Here is a 15,584-nt window from a genome sequence, read left to right as displayed (position 1 = left end):
CTGAATGCTTAAATTCTCCACCCAAACCCAATTTCTGCACTTAAGTAGTACAATCAGAACCCATCCAGTTCTGACATATAGCAATAGATTTCTGCTGATATTGCTAAATTTCTTAATGTGCAGTAAAGGCAACAAAGCCTTTCTCGTTAAAATCATCCAACATAAAACACAGAAACTAGAATGCCAAACCCATGAGATGGTTATCATTGGTAGTACTATGACTCAAGGGCCATGAAACTCTCCAGGTTGTTCGGAGGATGGGGTGAAACCAACCCCTCACGTTTCTTTACTAATGCACTTCGGAGAGCACCGGCAGCTGTGACAATCTCATGCTCCATCTGATAGTTAAAAGGAATTAGAAAGGGGAAAAAAATCCCCACAGCATCACATTTCTTTGTGACTCAAAATGCCAGTTCTAGAAAAGATGAATAAAACTCTTGGGCTAGTTTCTCAAGGGATGCTAGAGGTTTTTATGGTTTTTTATTATGAACTTGTGAAAACGAGGAGGGTGTCTATCTAGCATTACGGCAGCCAATATATACAACTAATGTGGTATCATGGATGAGTGTTGGATTGGGACTCCAGCAAACCAGCATTCAAATCCTTCCTCAGACATGGGAATCCACAGGGTGATTTTGGGTGAGTCATATTCTTTTAATATTAGAAGAAGACAACCGTAAAGCTCCTTTGTGATAAAAATGGGAACAGTGCTGGGCGCTGTATTATATGACTTCACAAGATCAACTATATGTACCTTTACTCCAAATGATAATTAACACACTAAGGAATACAATTCCAGATTCTTGTAGACAAGCAAACATAATTCTAATTCCTAAAGAAAATCAAGATATTGTGGATCGAAAAAATTATAGACCTATATCTTTATTGAATAAAGATTACAATATTTTTGCTGTGATTTTTACCAAAGAGACAGAAAAAATGTTTTTTTAAGCAATAAAGCCCTATGCCAGTGTCATTCTAAGTTGGAATTGACTTGAAAGCATATGAGAACAACACATAAACATAAAAGGAAGGTCTTAATTTCATTGCATGTTGCAGGTCCCACTGAAGAGAGAAATTATTTCTGTACATTCTGCTGAGAGAGACAAGGCAGCCTCTCACAGGAATCAGAGTAAAAACCATTCACGATGGAACCTCAAAGATGGACTGGTGGTGTTGCTTATTTTTTATTTTATCTCCCAAAGTAAAATTCAGGTTCACAGATAAAATATTACTGCTATTTTCCACACATAAACCCACATTACTATGCTTTACATTTGGCACTTGCACATATTGCTAGGGAGGGAACTAACTTTACTTACTGATCCCACGGACTTCAGCATCAGTGAGTGAACTTTATAAACTGGAATTTGAAATTATGAATGTGAAACTAAATGTTGTAAAAACTAATGAAAATAGAACAAGAGAAATGGAAGAAAGATGGACAAGGGTAAAGAACTATATAATGAATCAATCTGGAGATCAAGCCATAAGAAATAAGATACAAATGTTATATAGTATACTAGCTGTGCCCGGCCACGCGTTGCTGTGGCAAAGTGGTGGTGGTATTGGTTAAAAATTGTTGTGTAATTTTTATTTGACTTTTTTGTATTTTTTAATTAATTTTATTGTAAGTTATCTTTTTAAATATTATATTTTATTATTTTCTTGTATTATTTTTAGTTATTTTCTGTTATAGTATTTTATTGTATTAATTTTTTAGTGTTTTTAATTATTTTTAGTGTTTTTTATTGTTTTTTATTGGGTTGCTAGGAGACCAAGTTGGAGGAGCTTAGCCTTCTAACTGGCAGCAATTGGGTAAAAGTAATTATTCCTCTCTCTCTAATTAGGACTTTATTTTTGTTTTCTTTTTGTTGTATCAACCTAGAGGCGTGGATGATGGGTTGTTTTGTCAAATTTCGAAGTTGGGGGGCCTGTAGTTTTGTTGTTTTGTGGGTCGCCGTGATGCCATCACTCTTTTATATATATAGATAGGATGGAAATGGATAAAGATAAAGATATAAAGATTGTCTCACAAAGAAACGAATATGTAAAAAGAAAACAATCCTCGTGTTGGTGGTGGGAATTGTAAATGTTTTGTATGTCTACGGTATGTATTTTTTGTGTTTTAAAAAATAAAAAAATTGTATAATAAAAAACTTTATAAACTGGCTCTGCAGTTCAACCTGCTCCTTCTTTTTTGTAGAGGGGTGGGGGTAACATTATGTCTTCATGTACAAACTCTAGTAACTATACAATTTAAATGATTTGACCCTCTTAGGATAAAATTTGTCATAGACACTCTACCTGAAGAACACATATTGTGGCTATTCAGCAGGTCATTGGGAGCAGGATAGTGAGAAGAAGGAAGAGAAGTACCAGCATGTTAATGATCTTTCCCACATTACTGTTTCACCATGTAATTTGCACTTTTCTCAGATCCTGGAACAACTATGTGTCCAGATGATGGAAGGTGGGATGGAAAAGGCAAAAACCTCGCCATCCCTTCACATTGAAGAGAGAGAGGGATAGTACTTCCTTGTCTTGTCAATGTGTAGAATGTGTATGTATGTGGGACACTGTGTGCGTTTCTGTGTCTCTATAGATGTATCCAGTCCTGAATGTATTCCATTTCAGCACAAGTACTCATTATGGACAAAAGATCTTTTTTACACTATACCACAGCTTTCCAAACTGTGTGTCACAATTTGAGATGGGAAGGTTGGGAAAAAATTTGAGAAATTGGGGGAAAACAGTTTTTTTCCTATTTCCTCCCAATCTTTTTGTCGTTCCCCCCCCCCCCCCCCAATTCTCCCCTCCGTTTCACCCTATTTTTTCCGGGGGTTTTCCAGGCCTTCTCATTTCTAGTCACAACACATTTATGTGTCAGCTGCAGTGTGTAGGTGTGTCATGCAAACATATTGAAAGATGACAACATTTTGGAAACATATGTCATCATACAAATTATGTGTTTTGAAAAATATCAATGAAAGGTTTTCAAGAAATTTGTTTTATCCCCATACATTTTGTTATTGCAATTTATGTATGTGTCCGTATGTCTTACAGGGGGTTGGTTTAACCTCTAGTTTACTAGTAAAACTGAATTACTGTGTCACAAATTGTTGCATGTCTAAAAAGTGTGTCACCGTATGAAATGTTTGGAGAGCTCTTCTCTACGCAATTATAGCACAATAATTTCAGCTTAACTAGTTTAGGGCCCTTCCATACAGCCATATAACCCAGAATATCAAGACAGAAAATTTTACAATATCTGCTTTGAACTAGGTTATCTGAGTCTACACTGCCATATATTCCAGTTCAAAGCAGATAACGAGGGATTTTATTCAGCTGTGTGGAAGGGGCCTTAGTTGCATCCTATGGAAACCTGATGTGTATATTTTATCAGTCCTTACCGCTCTGTGAATGGAAATTCTATATAATCTACCCTAAACTGCAAATCGCAAGATTCCATAGGATATTGCCATTGAAGTGAACCGCAGCACTATGACTGTGTGTGTCATGGCAGTTCAAGTGGTGTCACGTGTCACTGTGATAAACTTTCACTCTATAGTATAGATCAGGCATGGGAAAACTTCGGCCCTCCAGTAAATAGTAAGTAAGTAAAACTTTATTTATATCTCCCCTCATCTCCCTGTGGGGACTCAGGGCAACTCACAACATAAAAGGCAAATATTCGATGCCAATTCCTAACAACCTACTGGGAGTTGAAGTCCAAAAGACCTGAAGAGTCAAAGTTTGCTCATGCCTGGTATAGAAGCACACTTGCGTGTTCTTTTTATATGACATTCAAGGATGCATCCTGGGATTTATTATGATTAGGCACCAGACTCTTTGGAAGAAAAGGCTAAATATCTGTTTTTATGTAAAGCTTTGTTGTTGTGTTCGGCTTGTCCGTGAAAGCTGCCCCAAGTCCCTTCTGGGAGATAGTGGCGGGATACAAGAATAAAGTTGTTGTTGTTGTTGTTGTTGTTGTTGGACCCAAATCTACTTGTTAATGTGTTGTCCTAAAATTCAAAGAAATCCAGAGAAGTTTGATTGAGCAACAGCTATTCAAATATTTGGCGCAACAGGTCCCCCCACCCCCCAATGATGATAAGAACCTACCCTCCTACCCCAAGAAAAAATCCACATTGGAAAGATTTGAGAAAAGGTGAACAAAATAGGAATTACTGGTTCCACCTGCCTATTTGTACCCAGTTCGGTTCATTAAACTGGGTAGCAACAGCTGCACACATCCATGTGTATCAACTGCAGGTGACAAACCACAAAATGACCCAGAAAACCTTGACACCATTTGAACTGCAATCACGAATGTGGCATGTATCTAGAAAGGGAAAGTCATACTGGCTATGTTTGTACCACTGGGATGGGTGTGGGTTAAGATGTGGCCTTCTTTTGGGAAAAAAAGAAAAGAAAAAGTAGGTAAGAAAACAAACTACCAGCTCCCAATGAACTTCTTTAGTAGTCCGTTTTCTAGCATTGCGGTAACTTAAAACTTCAGCTAAGTAGTTAGAAATTAAGAATGTAACTTTTTGACAAGTTTCTTCTTGAAGGTAGCAACGAGTAATTTCAGCAGTTTTCTTCCCACTGTGTGAAGGTATTCAAAAATCACATAGTTTTCAACAGCTATTTGCAAACTGGGACATTCAGTGCAAAATTTGCTTATAGAAGTTTTGTGCAGAAACTGCATTTTCTGCACAGTATTACCTTCTGTATGAAAAGTAATATTCCAGCACAGAAATATTAATTCCTGTGATGAAAATGTAGGTTTCTGTGAAATAAAAAAAAATTGCAAACTTTAAACAATAAATTTGCAATTATGCCTTTTTTTGCTTAGAAAATCATATTTTCTAGTCAGGAATTCATTTTTCTGTATCAAAATATTATTTTCCATGCTGTTTTCTGTGCAAAACAACTACTTATGAATTTTATGCCGAATAAGTCCTTTGCTGCAAGTATTCACATCAGTCAGGATTTGCATCAGATTTTTTGATGATTGAAAAACATGTGTTTTGACCATTTTTGAACATTTCTTAATTTCCCCTCATCCCGTTAGAAATGCGCCTTTGGCATTCAAACCAAAGGGGAGCCATATTACAAAAGAACACAAAAGAACATGAACATAGCAAACATAAGATGTGAACAATTTTCAGTATTTTTTCTCTCCAGTACTAGAAACTTGAGCACTTAATAAAATTTCATTTTTGGTAGCAAATTCCTGCATTTGCTCACATCCCTAAGGAACAGATTTCAGATAAAGCACAAGGGGCTAGTAAATAGCCCCCTGTACCTTACCCAAAATAAGAGTTGTAGGCACATAACATAAGCAGATAAAAAAACCTGTTTCTTCAACCAATTTTTCATTTTAGGCCTTAACAGAAAGTCAAATTAAGGTCAGACACAAGGTTGGTAAGTGTGTCTTAGACTTAATGGAGAAAAGAGAGTGAGCCGTTCTTTTGATCACATTATTATACAACGCTATCACACAAGATAGGTTTCAGTTTTAAGAAAACACAACTTAATGTCAGAAAAGAGTTGTGTTGAGAAGTCCTTTCTCACCCACTCTGCCAAAAAAATTTCCGATCTGTTAAAAGACAGACAATGCAAACACTCCTGACCCTATGAAATAGGTCTTGTCCCAGTTCGAAACATATTGTTGAATCCAGAGTCTGATATACAGATAAATACATGAAGAAAATTGGGTCATTAAATGGGTTGTGCACATTCTATCCATAGACATGGGTGCTGGAAAAAAATAATATACAATTGTGTGGGGGAAAATATCTGTATTAATTGGTCCTTAGAGGTTAAGTTACTCTACACATTATGTTTATTATTTATTTATTATTTATTAACTATATTTATGATAGATAAACAAATAAATAAATTTGTATTAATTGGTCCTTAGAGGTTAGGTTACTCAACACGTTATGTTTTTTAAGAATATATCTAAAGTGTTCAGATGTGAAAGACATGCATCAAATACACACAATGCACTTATCATTGGCTGCAACTTCCTATTGATCAAACTAATGATAACTTTGATTTTACGGATGTGATGAGTGGCCTTTTCATTTTTAGAGATTATTATTTAACATAATTATCTTGGGGTTTTTTTGTATTACACATTTATAACACTAGGCTTTCAGTTTAACAGCCATGGCAATATCCTATCAAATTATGTGATTTACAGTTTCAAGGGGGTCACTGAGAAATTTAGACATGCCGCATCATCACAGGATGTCTATGCCCCACAACACTGGAGAAATTATACTGTTTAGCCGGCATTGCACCTCCTGAAATCCTCTGGGAAGTAGCAGCCAGCAATGAAAGGACCAAGGCATTGACATCTCCGGCCCATCCAGTTTGGGTATCAGCCAGCACGCCAACGCCTTAAATCAAGAAATAGTTTTCTAAGATCTACTCAGAGATACTTGCAGGAACACCTCAGCAACCAAAAGTCCAAAAGTGGCAGTCTAAAACCCAGAACCTCAATCAGTGGCTGACACCGGATGAAAAACTCCCTCCTGAGCACAAAAAAAAAATTGGTGACTTGGAAGGCACTGAACAGACTGCGCTCTGGCACCATGAGGTGCTACAAAGTGGAGTGCACGACATGCGAGTGTGGAGAAGAACAAACCACAGACCATGTATTACAATGCAGTCTGAGCCCTGCCACATGCACAATGGAGGACCTTCTTACAGCAACACCAGAGGCACTTCCAAGTGGCCAGCTACTTGTCAAAGGACATTTAGTATAGTGTCAAGTTGTTGTTTTTTTTTAAAAAAAAACTTTGTGTTTTCAAATATATTACAACCTGTACCCTCGGTTTGCTTCTGACATTATAAATAAATTTAAAAATTCAGCCAGGGAGCTCTAGTGCCTCACCAAAACTCAATAATCCATAGAATGTAACAATGACAGAGTGAAATCACAGTGTTATAACTAACTGCATATTGTGAGAGCCCTTACTTGAATGTCCTTGTATTAGCCAACCCTCTTAAGGCTATTAAAAAATATTATCCAAGGGGCACGCATAAACTTCCTGTTGGTTGCATATCTGTTTGAGGAGAAAGTCCATGTCTTGATCCATGTTAATAGATATTATATATGTTTTACAAATTGGAATTACCATAATACAGAAAACTCAGCAAAGATTATTGTGTCAACTTGAGGACCTGAACGGGTTGATCTTAGCTCGTAAGAAGAAAGCAGGCATGCATATGAATGCCAAAGTGATGACATTTGGAAATAATTCTTCTAGGACACTTTGTTACCGCCGACAACGTTTCATGCACAGGTGACTCTTGTGCGTCTGGTGGAGTTCTCCAGCGGTTATGGTAAACCATTCTTCCCCCTCTGCTTTTGCAGCGTTGAGAGGAAAATGTGAAGGTCAACTTTATTTTTGTTCATGGCATTGAAACACACACAGAGAATGAGAACGCCAGTTAGTCATAGGACTTTGTAGCAAGATCAGATAATGTTCTAGTGTTCTCTGGGCATATCTGAACCATAGAATTAATGCAATTTAAATCCAATGCTCAATGCTATGCAGTCCTAGGAGTTGCAGTTTTACAAGATCTTTAGTCTTTTCTGTCCAAAGCTGCTGGTGTCTCAGAAAATTACAACTCCAGGAGTCCATAGTATTGAGCCATTGCAGTTAAAGTGGTGTCAAATTTCATTAATTCTATAATGTAAATGCACCCTGGATTTCACTTTTTAGGACTTCATATACAATAACCGAGTTGGAAGAAACCACATTACCCATCCAGTTCAAATCCCTGATATGCAGAAAAAAGCACCATATGATGTTGCCACAGCAGTTGGAACCATAGTATTATAGGTCTCAAGGTAAAATGGAGAGGTTCGGTGCTGGTCATGATTTTTTTTCTTTCAGAAACAAAATAGATATGTGTGCTTTGAAATATGTTTTAAAAAGGGAATTTTGCCATTGGAATTGGCAAAAATCTGGAGTCTTCAAGGGTCTGGCACTTGGAGGCATAGCCATCAAGGTAAATTAGATTCTGAGAGAGTTTGGCCACAGATTTGATTTGTTGAGGCTTCATTAGATTTCAAGGCAAATTTCAGTTTGGATTGTTATCTGGTCATGAAGAAGCAAAGAAACAGAAATGACCTTTTTGCTCCTGGTGCTTTTGGCAGCAATTTCGATCTCTGAGAATTACTGGGTCAAGCTTTAAAAAATAGCAATGTTTGTCTCTTGCAGCATAAAAGGATGAAGGAAGAAAAAATGAAATGTGGCAGAACCTTTAAGACTAAGTGGTTTTTACATCCAAGAAGGTTGAAATGTTCTGCAACTGTTGTTTTTTTTTAAAAAAAAGTATTACCATATTTTGTAATGTTGCTCTTAACTTGTTTTTAATGCTGTTTAACTTATTTTAACATGTGTTTTTAAAAGAGATTCAGTTTAATTGCGTTTTTAAACTTTTGTATCAAGAATTTTGTTTACAGTGCGTTGCACTTTTAAAACATTGGAGAAAGACAGGATATAAATAAAATAATAAAAATAATATCATCTTTTTTGATGACTATCTTTAACATTTTTCAAAGAGATAGTTATGGTAGGAAAGAGGGGGATTTATCTATGGAAATCTTTAAGACTAATTCATTTTAGCATGAGCTTTTGTGGATTTCAATCTGCTTCTTCAACAATCTTCAAGTCACATGTATTGAAGGCATTTTACATCCTACACACAATTACTTAGTAATCTATGTACAAAATCCCACCAGGGATATGATTGGTTTAATCAGTAGAGTAATCTACTATAGCTTTAGTTGATTAATCAGCAGGAACCATTTATTAATCTGCGATAATTGGACACACTCGGGCGGATTTAAAAGGTCAGAACATCTCCAATTTTGTCCCTATTCTTTGCAATTTTATTTTGGAAATGCATTGCATTTTGTTTCTCCCAAAACATTTCCTGCTGGTTGAGAAAGGAAATACTGATTCTTCTCAGCAGTTGCAACTTATCATGGAATTCCTCTATATTTTAAAGACATGTATTACTGAGTTTTTGGAAAGATAGAAATGTATTTTAAATTAGGGGAGCCAATGTAGATTCCCAATAGCTGGATTAGGCTTCCAGAAGAATAGGATTTAAAGCCCTTGGCTATGGCAAGTCATATTCTTGCAGCCTATGAGGTTTGCAATGGCAAACGTCCTTTGAATAAATCTTGCAAGAAAACCATAGCTAGGGTCCCCAGAAACTGGAATCAACTTGAAAGCACATAACAAGAACAATTTAAAGTTAACCAGCTTAGCCAGTTGACTTACTGACAGCTGAGCTACATTTCTATATAGTATATTTCCTACTAAAATCTGCTACATGGGGAAATGAACATTCTAATATGGGATAAATTGATATAGAACAGTTGTTCCCAACCTCTGGGTCCCCAGATGTTTTGGCCTACAACTCCCAGAAATCCCAGCCAGTTTACCTGCTGTTAGGATTTCTGGGAGTTGAAGGCCAAAACATCTGGGGACCCACAGATTGAGAATCATTGATATAGAGCTTCTTGCATTGCCTCTTAGGGATCTTCATTCAACCTAGCAGCTATGTTTCCATATCTTGATCCTGGGTCTCTGATTTAGTCTATATACTTGCTGTTTTCAATGGAAATTAGTCTAGTTCCTTTTGGCAACCTCAGGATATCAAAGGATTTGCTCATCACCATCAGGAGTTTCCCTTATTCATTTCAGGAATAGATCTGCACATGTTAAGGAATGCACATTAAACAGCACATTGAACTGCCCATGTCCCTGAATCTAATCAGAAAGACCAATACATACAAGAACTGTGAAACCTTAAGGGTGCATAAAGGGATCTGGATGCGAATACAGGTTGAGTATCCCTTATCCAAAATGCTTGGAACCAGAAATGTTCCGTATTTGGATTTTGGAAATACTTGTATATAAATTATGAACTATTTTGGAGATAGGACCCAAGTCTAAATCCCAAATTCAGTTATGTTTCATATACCCCTTAAATAATTTTGTGCATGAAACAAAAACTGTGTACACTGAGCCACCAAAAGGCAAAAGTACCACTGTATCATCTACCCATGTGAACAATTTAAATTTTATAGTATTTCAGAGTCTGGGATAAATGATAACCTATACCATACCCTGGATGTAGCACATTACCTATTCTTGCATCTGACAAATGCAAGATTTAGAACTGGCTTGCACTGTAAATCATGCTAACTTACCAACTTGTTCATATTATTATAAATATAATAATAAACTTAATAATAATAATAATAATAATAATAATAATTCAAATAATTCATATTCCAAAGAGGTTTCATTTAAAAAAATATTCTTACCAACAAATTTCTGTGGCATGGAGCTTTTCCTCTTGGCTACATTGCTCGCTAAGCGATCCAGCACAAGGGCCCGTTCAGTTCCCATTTCGGTTTTGACGTGCCTTCCTTCCGTGGATTCTAGATTAGGGAAAGCAAAAAGGAAAAACAGACTATTGACTAAAAAAGAGAAACAAAAAAGCAAGGAAACATAAAGAAAGCAATTGCCCACAACGGTTCAGCCACAGGAGCTGAATGGAACTTGCTGGATGGCGGTTACTTGGGTTTTCTAGTTATTGGTGTTCTCATACCTTTATTCACCCTTGTGGTCAGCAAACCTGGAGGCAAAACATCGCACATACAAACCTTGCAATTCGCAGACTCGGGGAGGGGAGAAAACAACCTCATAGACTTAACATCTTGATTGTACGCTTCCTTCTTGCCAGTGAACAATCTGGACTGGGTAGTTTGTGAAATACAAAGGGAGAGCTTGGCCCGCCCAACTTTCCATTTGATTTTGAGTAAGACTGCAAGACACCTGCAGACGGTCCTGAAAGCCTCAACGGCAGCCATGAAAGGAACATATTTTGCCTTTGTTTATAGAAACCCTGGTTGTGTGTCTGAGTGTATATGTGTTCAGACAAACTGATGACATCTTGATATCCCCACTCAATGAATCACTACAATTACAGTAATATCAACGTTGCCATTGGGATGGATCTTGCCTTAGATCATCATCAAACTAGACCTAGTGAAATCAAAAGGGACATAAGATAGTTGAATAACTTTATTCACTAATGAAAGGGAGAATCCAGACTAAAAATGCCATAAAGTCACAGATTTAGTTCCTTCCGACTTTATTTTAGAGATCCAGACAGGTTTTCTATATATCAGAACAGTTTATTTCAGCTCCTGGTACAAGCAGAGATTTTTTCTATCAGCTCTCCAGGTCAGTTTATCTAAATCCATTATAAATTCATAAAGAACTGAAACAAAATCTGGGACTTTTCAATCAGTCTGGGTGAAAGTTTACTTGATACCAGTGGGTTTATCATACATGCAGCTGAATCTGGATCCATCACACCATCATTATCACGAACACCAGCACTACTTAATATGTATTGATTATCACTGTTGTTGTTTTGGGGATCAGTACTTGAATGCAACAAAACACCGAGTGCCAGTCTCCATGCCCTTCTCCAGCATGTCCCAATTTAAATAAACAAATAATCTTCAACCTCAATTTTCTATTTTCCATTCCCCAAGATATAGCAGTAATGATAACAATGAGAAAAAAATTACCAGCCAACACACAGCCTTCACATTCTAGTGATAGATTTGGTCTTATAATCAAGGAGGTTCACAAATCACACTCAACAAGCAAGCAACATAATTGAGAACAGAGGTTCTCTAATCAAATTCTCCTTAGATATAGATTTTTTTAGAGGCTTATCTGAAGTTTCTTAAAGAAAAGAGTGCTAATGGAACCTTTCTGAAATGTTGGCAGCTTATTCATGAGTCTGGGACCTTTCTTTGCTGTAAGAGCAGCTTCATTGGCTCCAGACAAGCATAACAGGGGTTGAATGCCAGTCGTGGCAAAATCCACAGCCCAAAGTGTGCAGGGCCAGTCCAGATGCTGTCTTACCATCCCTTACATGTTTGCTCAGACACACATACCACATAGATATAACCCGCTAAGCAGAGTCTCGAAATTACTTTTGGGACTACAGATTCCATAATCTCATAGCCAGCATAGTTAGTAATCATGGTGACTGGGGATTATGAACATTACCATTTTAAAAATTATTCCCCCCCCCCCCCAAGCATTTGCTATTCACACACATGGAAAAACAGCAAACACATGAAAAGAATTATTCTCTCCCACTGTGGGCAGGGTGACACCTTTGTTTCTCCTTTCCATCACATACGTAGCATGGAAAAAGATATAGTTTCCATTCTAAAGCAGGAAAAGGAGGTCTAGGAAGAGGTTGGTGAGTTGAAAGCATGAGGGAGTATTGGGTGCATTCTAGCATAAGTTACTTAAGGCGAGTGCATGTCCTAACCACGGTCTGCTTAAATTATGGGGTAATCATAAAATATGTCATGACATTTAAAAAAACAGATTTTTTTTCATGTCAGGAGCGACTTGAGAAACTGCAAGTCACTTCTGGTGTGAGATAATTGACCGTCTGCAAGGACGTTGACCAGGGGAAATCCAGATGTTTTGATGTTTTACCATCCTTGTGGGAGGCTTCTCTCATGTCCCCACATGGGGAGTTGGAGCTGACAGAGGGAGCTCATCTCTCTGGATTCAAACCGGCAACCTTCAGGTCAGCAACCCAACCTTCAGGTCAGCAGTCCTCCTGGCACAAGGGTTTAACCCATTGCACCACCAGGGGCTCCTTATTAAAAAAAACCAGTAAAACAAGACATGTGGAAACTTAAAAACTAACATTATAGTGTGGCATAAACTTGATGGTCCTTCATCAGACACTCCATGAATATGCCACAATAGATTTTGCCAGCCTTTATAACATTTTTATACAGGTTTATCACTACAGTATTACAAAGAAGTTGAATGCAATGCTAAATTAACTAAATTAACTCATTGTAATATTTTAAATTAACTTGAAATATGACTAATATTTCCTCTTCCAACTGCATCACTCTGTGCAACCAATTTAGAACTTCAGAAGAACTTCAGAATGTAACTGCTTTCCTAAGTGCGGGGTGTGTGTGTGTGTGTGTGTGTTTGTGGAATCAACCAAACTTCGATATAGTCCAGAGTTTGAAAAAGTTTTGGTTTTGGACAGCTCCAGCCTAGATGGTTAATTATATAGTCCAAAAAAGTAACTTTTCCAAGCTCCGATTTCATCAACTACAGGCAGTCCCTGAGTTACAAACGCCCAACTTACAAATGACTCATAGTTAAGAACAGGGGTGAGACAGCAGGAAGTGAGAGAAATCTACCCCTCGGAAGGGAAATTCACTCCTGAAAGAGTTATTATGGGGAAAAGGTATCTCAACTGAAGCTTTATCACCAATTTTTGTTTCCACAACAAGCCAAAATTTTCAAAATCCAATTATCACAGGGCAGAAAGTGAGATGACATCTTCTGAACAAGGGCACAGACAGCCAAACAAACACCACAGGGGTGTTAACCCTTCCCTATGCTATCCAAATGGCATCATGGTGGCACAGCGGGTTAAACCACTCAGCTGCAGAACTTGCTGACCAGAAGGTTGGTGTTTTGAATCTGTGGACAGGGTGAGCCCCTGTTGTTACTCTAGCTTCTGCCAATCAAGCAGTTCGAAAACATACAAATGTGAGTAGATCAATAGGTACCGCTTTAGCGGGAAGGTAATGACACTCCATGCAGTCATGCTGGCCACATGACCATGGAGGTGTCTACGGACAATGCCGGTTCTTCAGCTTAGAAATTGAGATAAGCACCACCCCTCAGAGTCGGACTCAACTAGACTTAATGCCAAGAGGAAACCTTTACCTTTATGCTATCCAAAGCACACATATATGTGTGTCAGCTCTTTCAAATTTATTTCATGAAGACTGCTGGTATGGTCTGAACCAGGTTATTGTTTATTGCTAATTTCTGCTTCTGTCTGAACTCATCCTAAGAAACTATTAGTAGATTAGCCAGAATTAGAAACCATGGTCTGTTGTTGGTTCATGAATTCTGGCTTGTTTACACTATAGCTTGTTGTTATTTCTGAACTGAGAACTATTCTCTGTTCATGGCTCCTTTCCCCTGCTGCCTATCCTGAAATGAGAACACAAAGGGCAGAAAAGAAACAAAACAGAAAAGAGGCCAATAAGCTGGAGTTCATTTAATTATGTCCGGGACAATTAATTACTTAAGCAACAAATCACAGTTAACATAACCATGCCTTGCTGTGATGTTTGCATGGGGCTATTCCCAAAGATCCTTATGCTACTATTGCTATCGTGCCTTCAAGCCATTTTTGACTTGTGGATAACCTAAAATGACTACCATGGGATTTTCTTGGAAAGATTTGTTCAGAGGGGTTTTTCCTTTGACTTCTTCTGACACTGAAAGAATGTGACTTGCCCAAGTGGGTTTACATGGCCAAGCGGGTATAAAAATGCTAGTTTCCAGAGTTATAATCCAATGTTCAAACCACTACACCATGCTGCCTTGCGTTATTAGCTTTTTCAAATTTATCTCATGGAAATCCTCCAAAATGAAGGACTTTTTTTGCTTAGCAAGAATAATATTGATACAATAACACACACTGCAAATGCATAATACAGTATCATATATGAAACTAGCATGTTGTTAACCCTTTACTTGTTTTGACAGTTCAAAGTCATCTTGGTTATATTCGAACTGGCGCTGAAATTAGTCATATAGAAAGCAGATTATTTAACTTGCTGGCTTGCACTTTACACAGCATTTTGAAACCAAAAGCAAAGATCCAGCAAAGGGTTTGTCTCCCAAAGCAGGCTACAGAAATGAGTCAAAATGGATGAGCGGGAGAGGACATGATTAATCACGGTTTGATTTTCACATCCCCCAAACCGAAGAACGCAGGTCCTAATACATCAAGATACACACATTCCATAATTCTGTAGAAATGTTGAAACACACAGAATGTGAGAACAGGAGCAGAATTCTGTTTCCTTAGAATCTTACTCTTTTTAGTCTCATTTTAGTCCATTTGACTGCAAACGCTGTGTGGATAATCTACTGAAATCTCAGAATCTAGAGAGGAATAGGGATTATAGTGGTTGAGAGCAGTGCCCCTCCAACAAATAGCAAAGCCAGAATAAACTATTCAACATAAGTCAAATGCAACAGGCCCTCCACTTTCTTGAGTATTAGGGGACCCCCACAAAGGTGGAAAAAACTACAAATAAAAAACCACAAATTTTATTTAAATGAGATGACATCTCTCTAGAAATCTGTAGATACTCCAGTACAATTCAGTGGTCAATTTCTGCTGGAAATTGACCACAGAGTCACTCTGGAGGACTTACAAATGCCTAGACATGTGTCCCTTCTAGGTCCTCTAGTATGACTCTGTGTCAGTAACAGTAATAGTATTATTATTATTATTATTATTATTATTATTATTATTATTATTATTATTGCTTACACGCATCTCCTTGTGGCTCGAGTAAGTAAAAACACATAATTATCTTAAACATTCTGTAAAATACACATATTAAAGTGTATTTCCATAAAATACATATTAAAATA

General features: G+C 37.4%; 1 protein-coding gene across 2 annotated transcripts in view; it reads right to left on the bottom strand.

The window, feature by feature from the left end:
• Positions 1-15,584, bottom strand: part of ikzf3 (IKAROS family zinc finger 3) — a 55,708-nt gene that overhangs the window by 6,106 nt on the left and 34,018 nt on the right. The window contains exons 1-2 of one of the 2 annotated variants that reach the window (XM_062984490.1): positions 10,712-12,171; positions 10,370-10,486 (exon numbers count right to left, since the gene is read on the bottom strand). In XM_062984490.1, the coding sequence (XP_062840560.1) occupies positions 10,370-10,454 (85 nt within the window). In that variant the 5' untranslated portion in view covers positions 10,455-10,486; positions 10,712-12,171. Of the gene's footprint in view, positions 1-10,369; positions 10,487-10,711; positions 12,172-15,584 lie in introns of those variants that run through there. The other variant, XM_062984488.1, reaches the window with a different exon arrangement.

The sequence above is a fragment of the Anolis carolinensis genome, chromosome 6, assembly GCF_035594765.1.
Source record: "Anolis carolinensis isolate JA03-04 chromosome 6, rAnoCar3.1.pri, whole genome shotgun sequence".
Lineage (NCBI taxonomy): Eukaryota > Metazoa > Chordata > Lepidosauria > Squamata > Dactyloidae > Anolis > Anolis carolinensis.
Note: the sequence above shows the minus strand (reverse complement) of the source record. Positions and strands in the feature narration are given on the sequence as shown.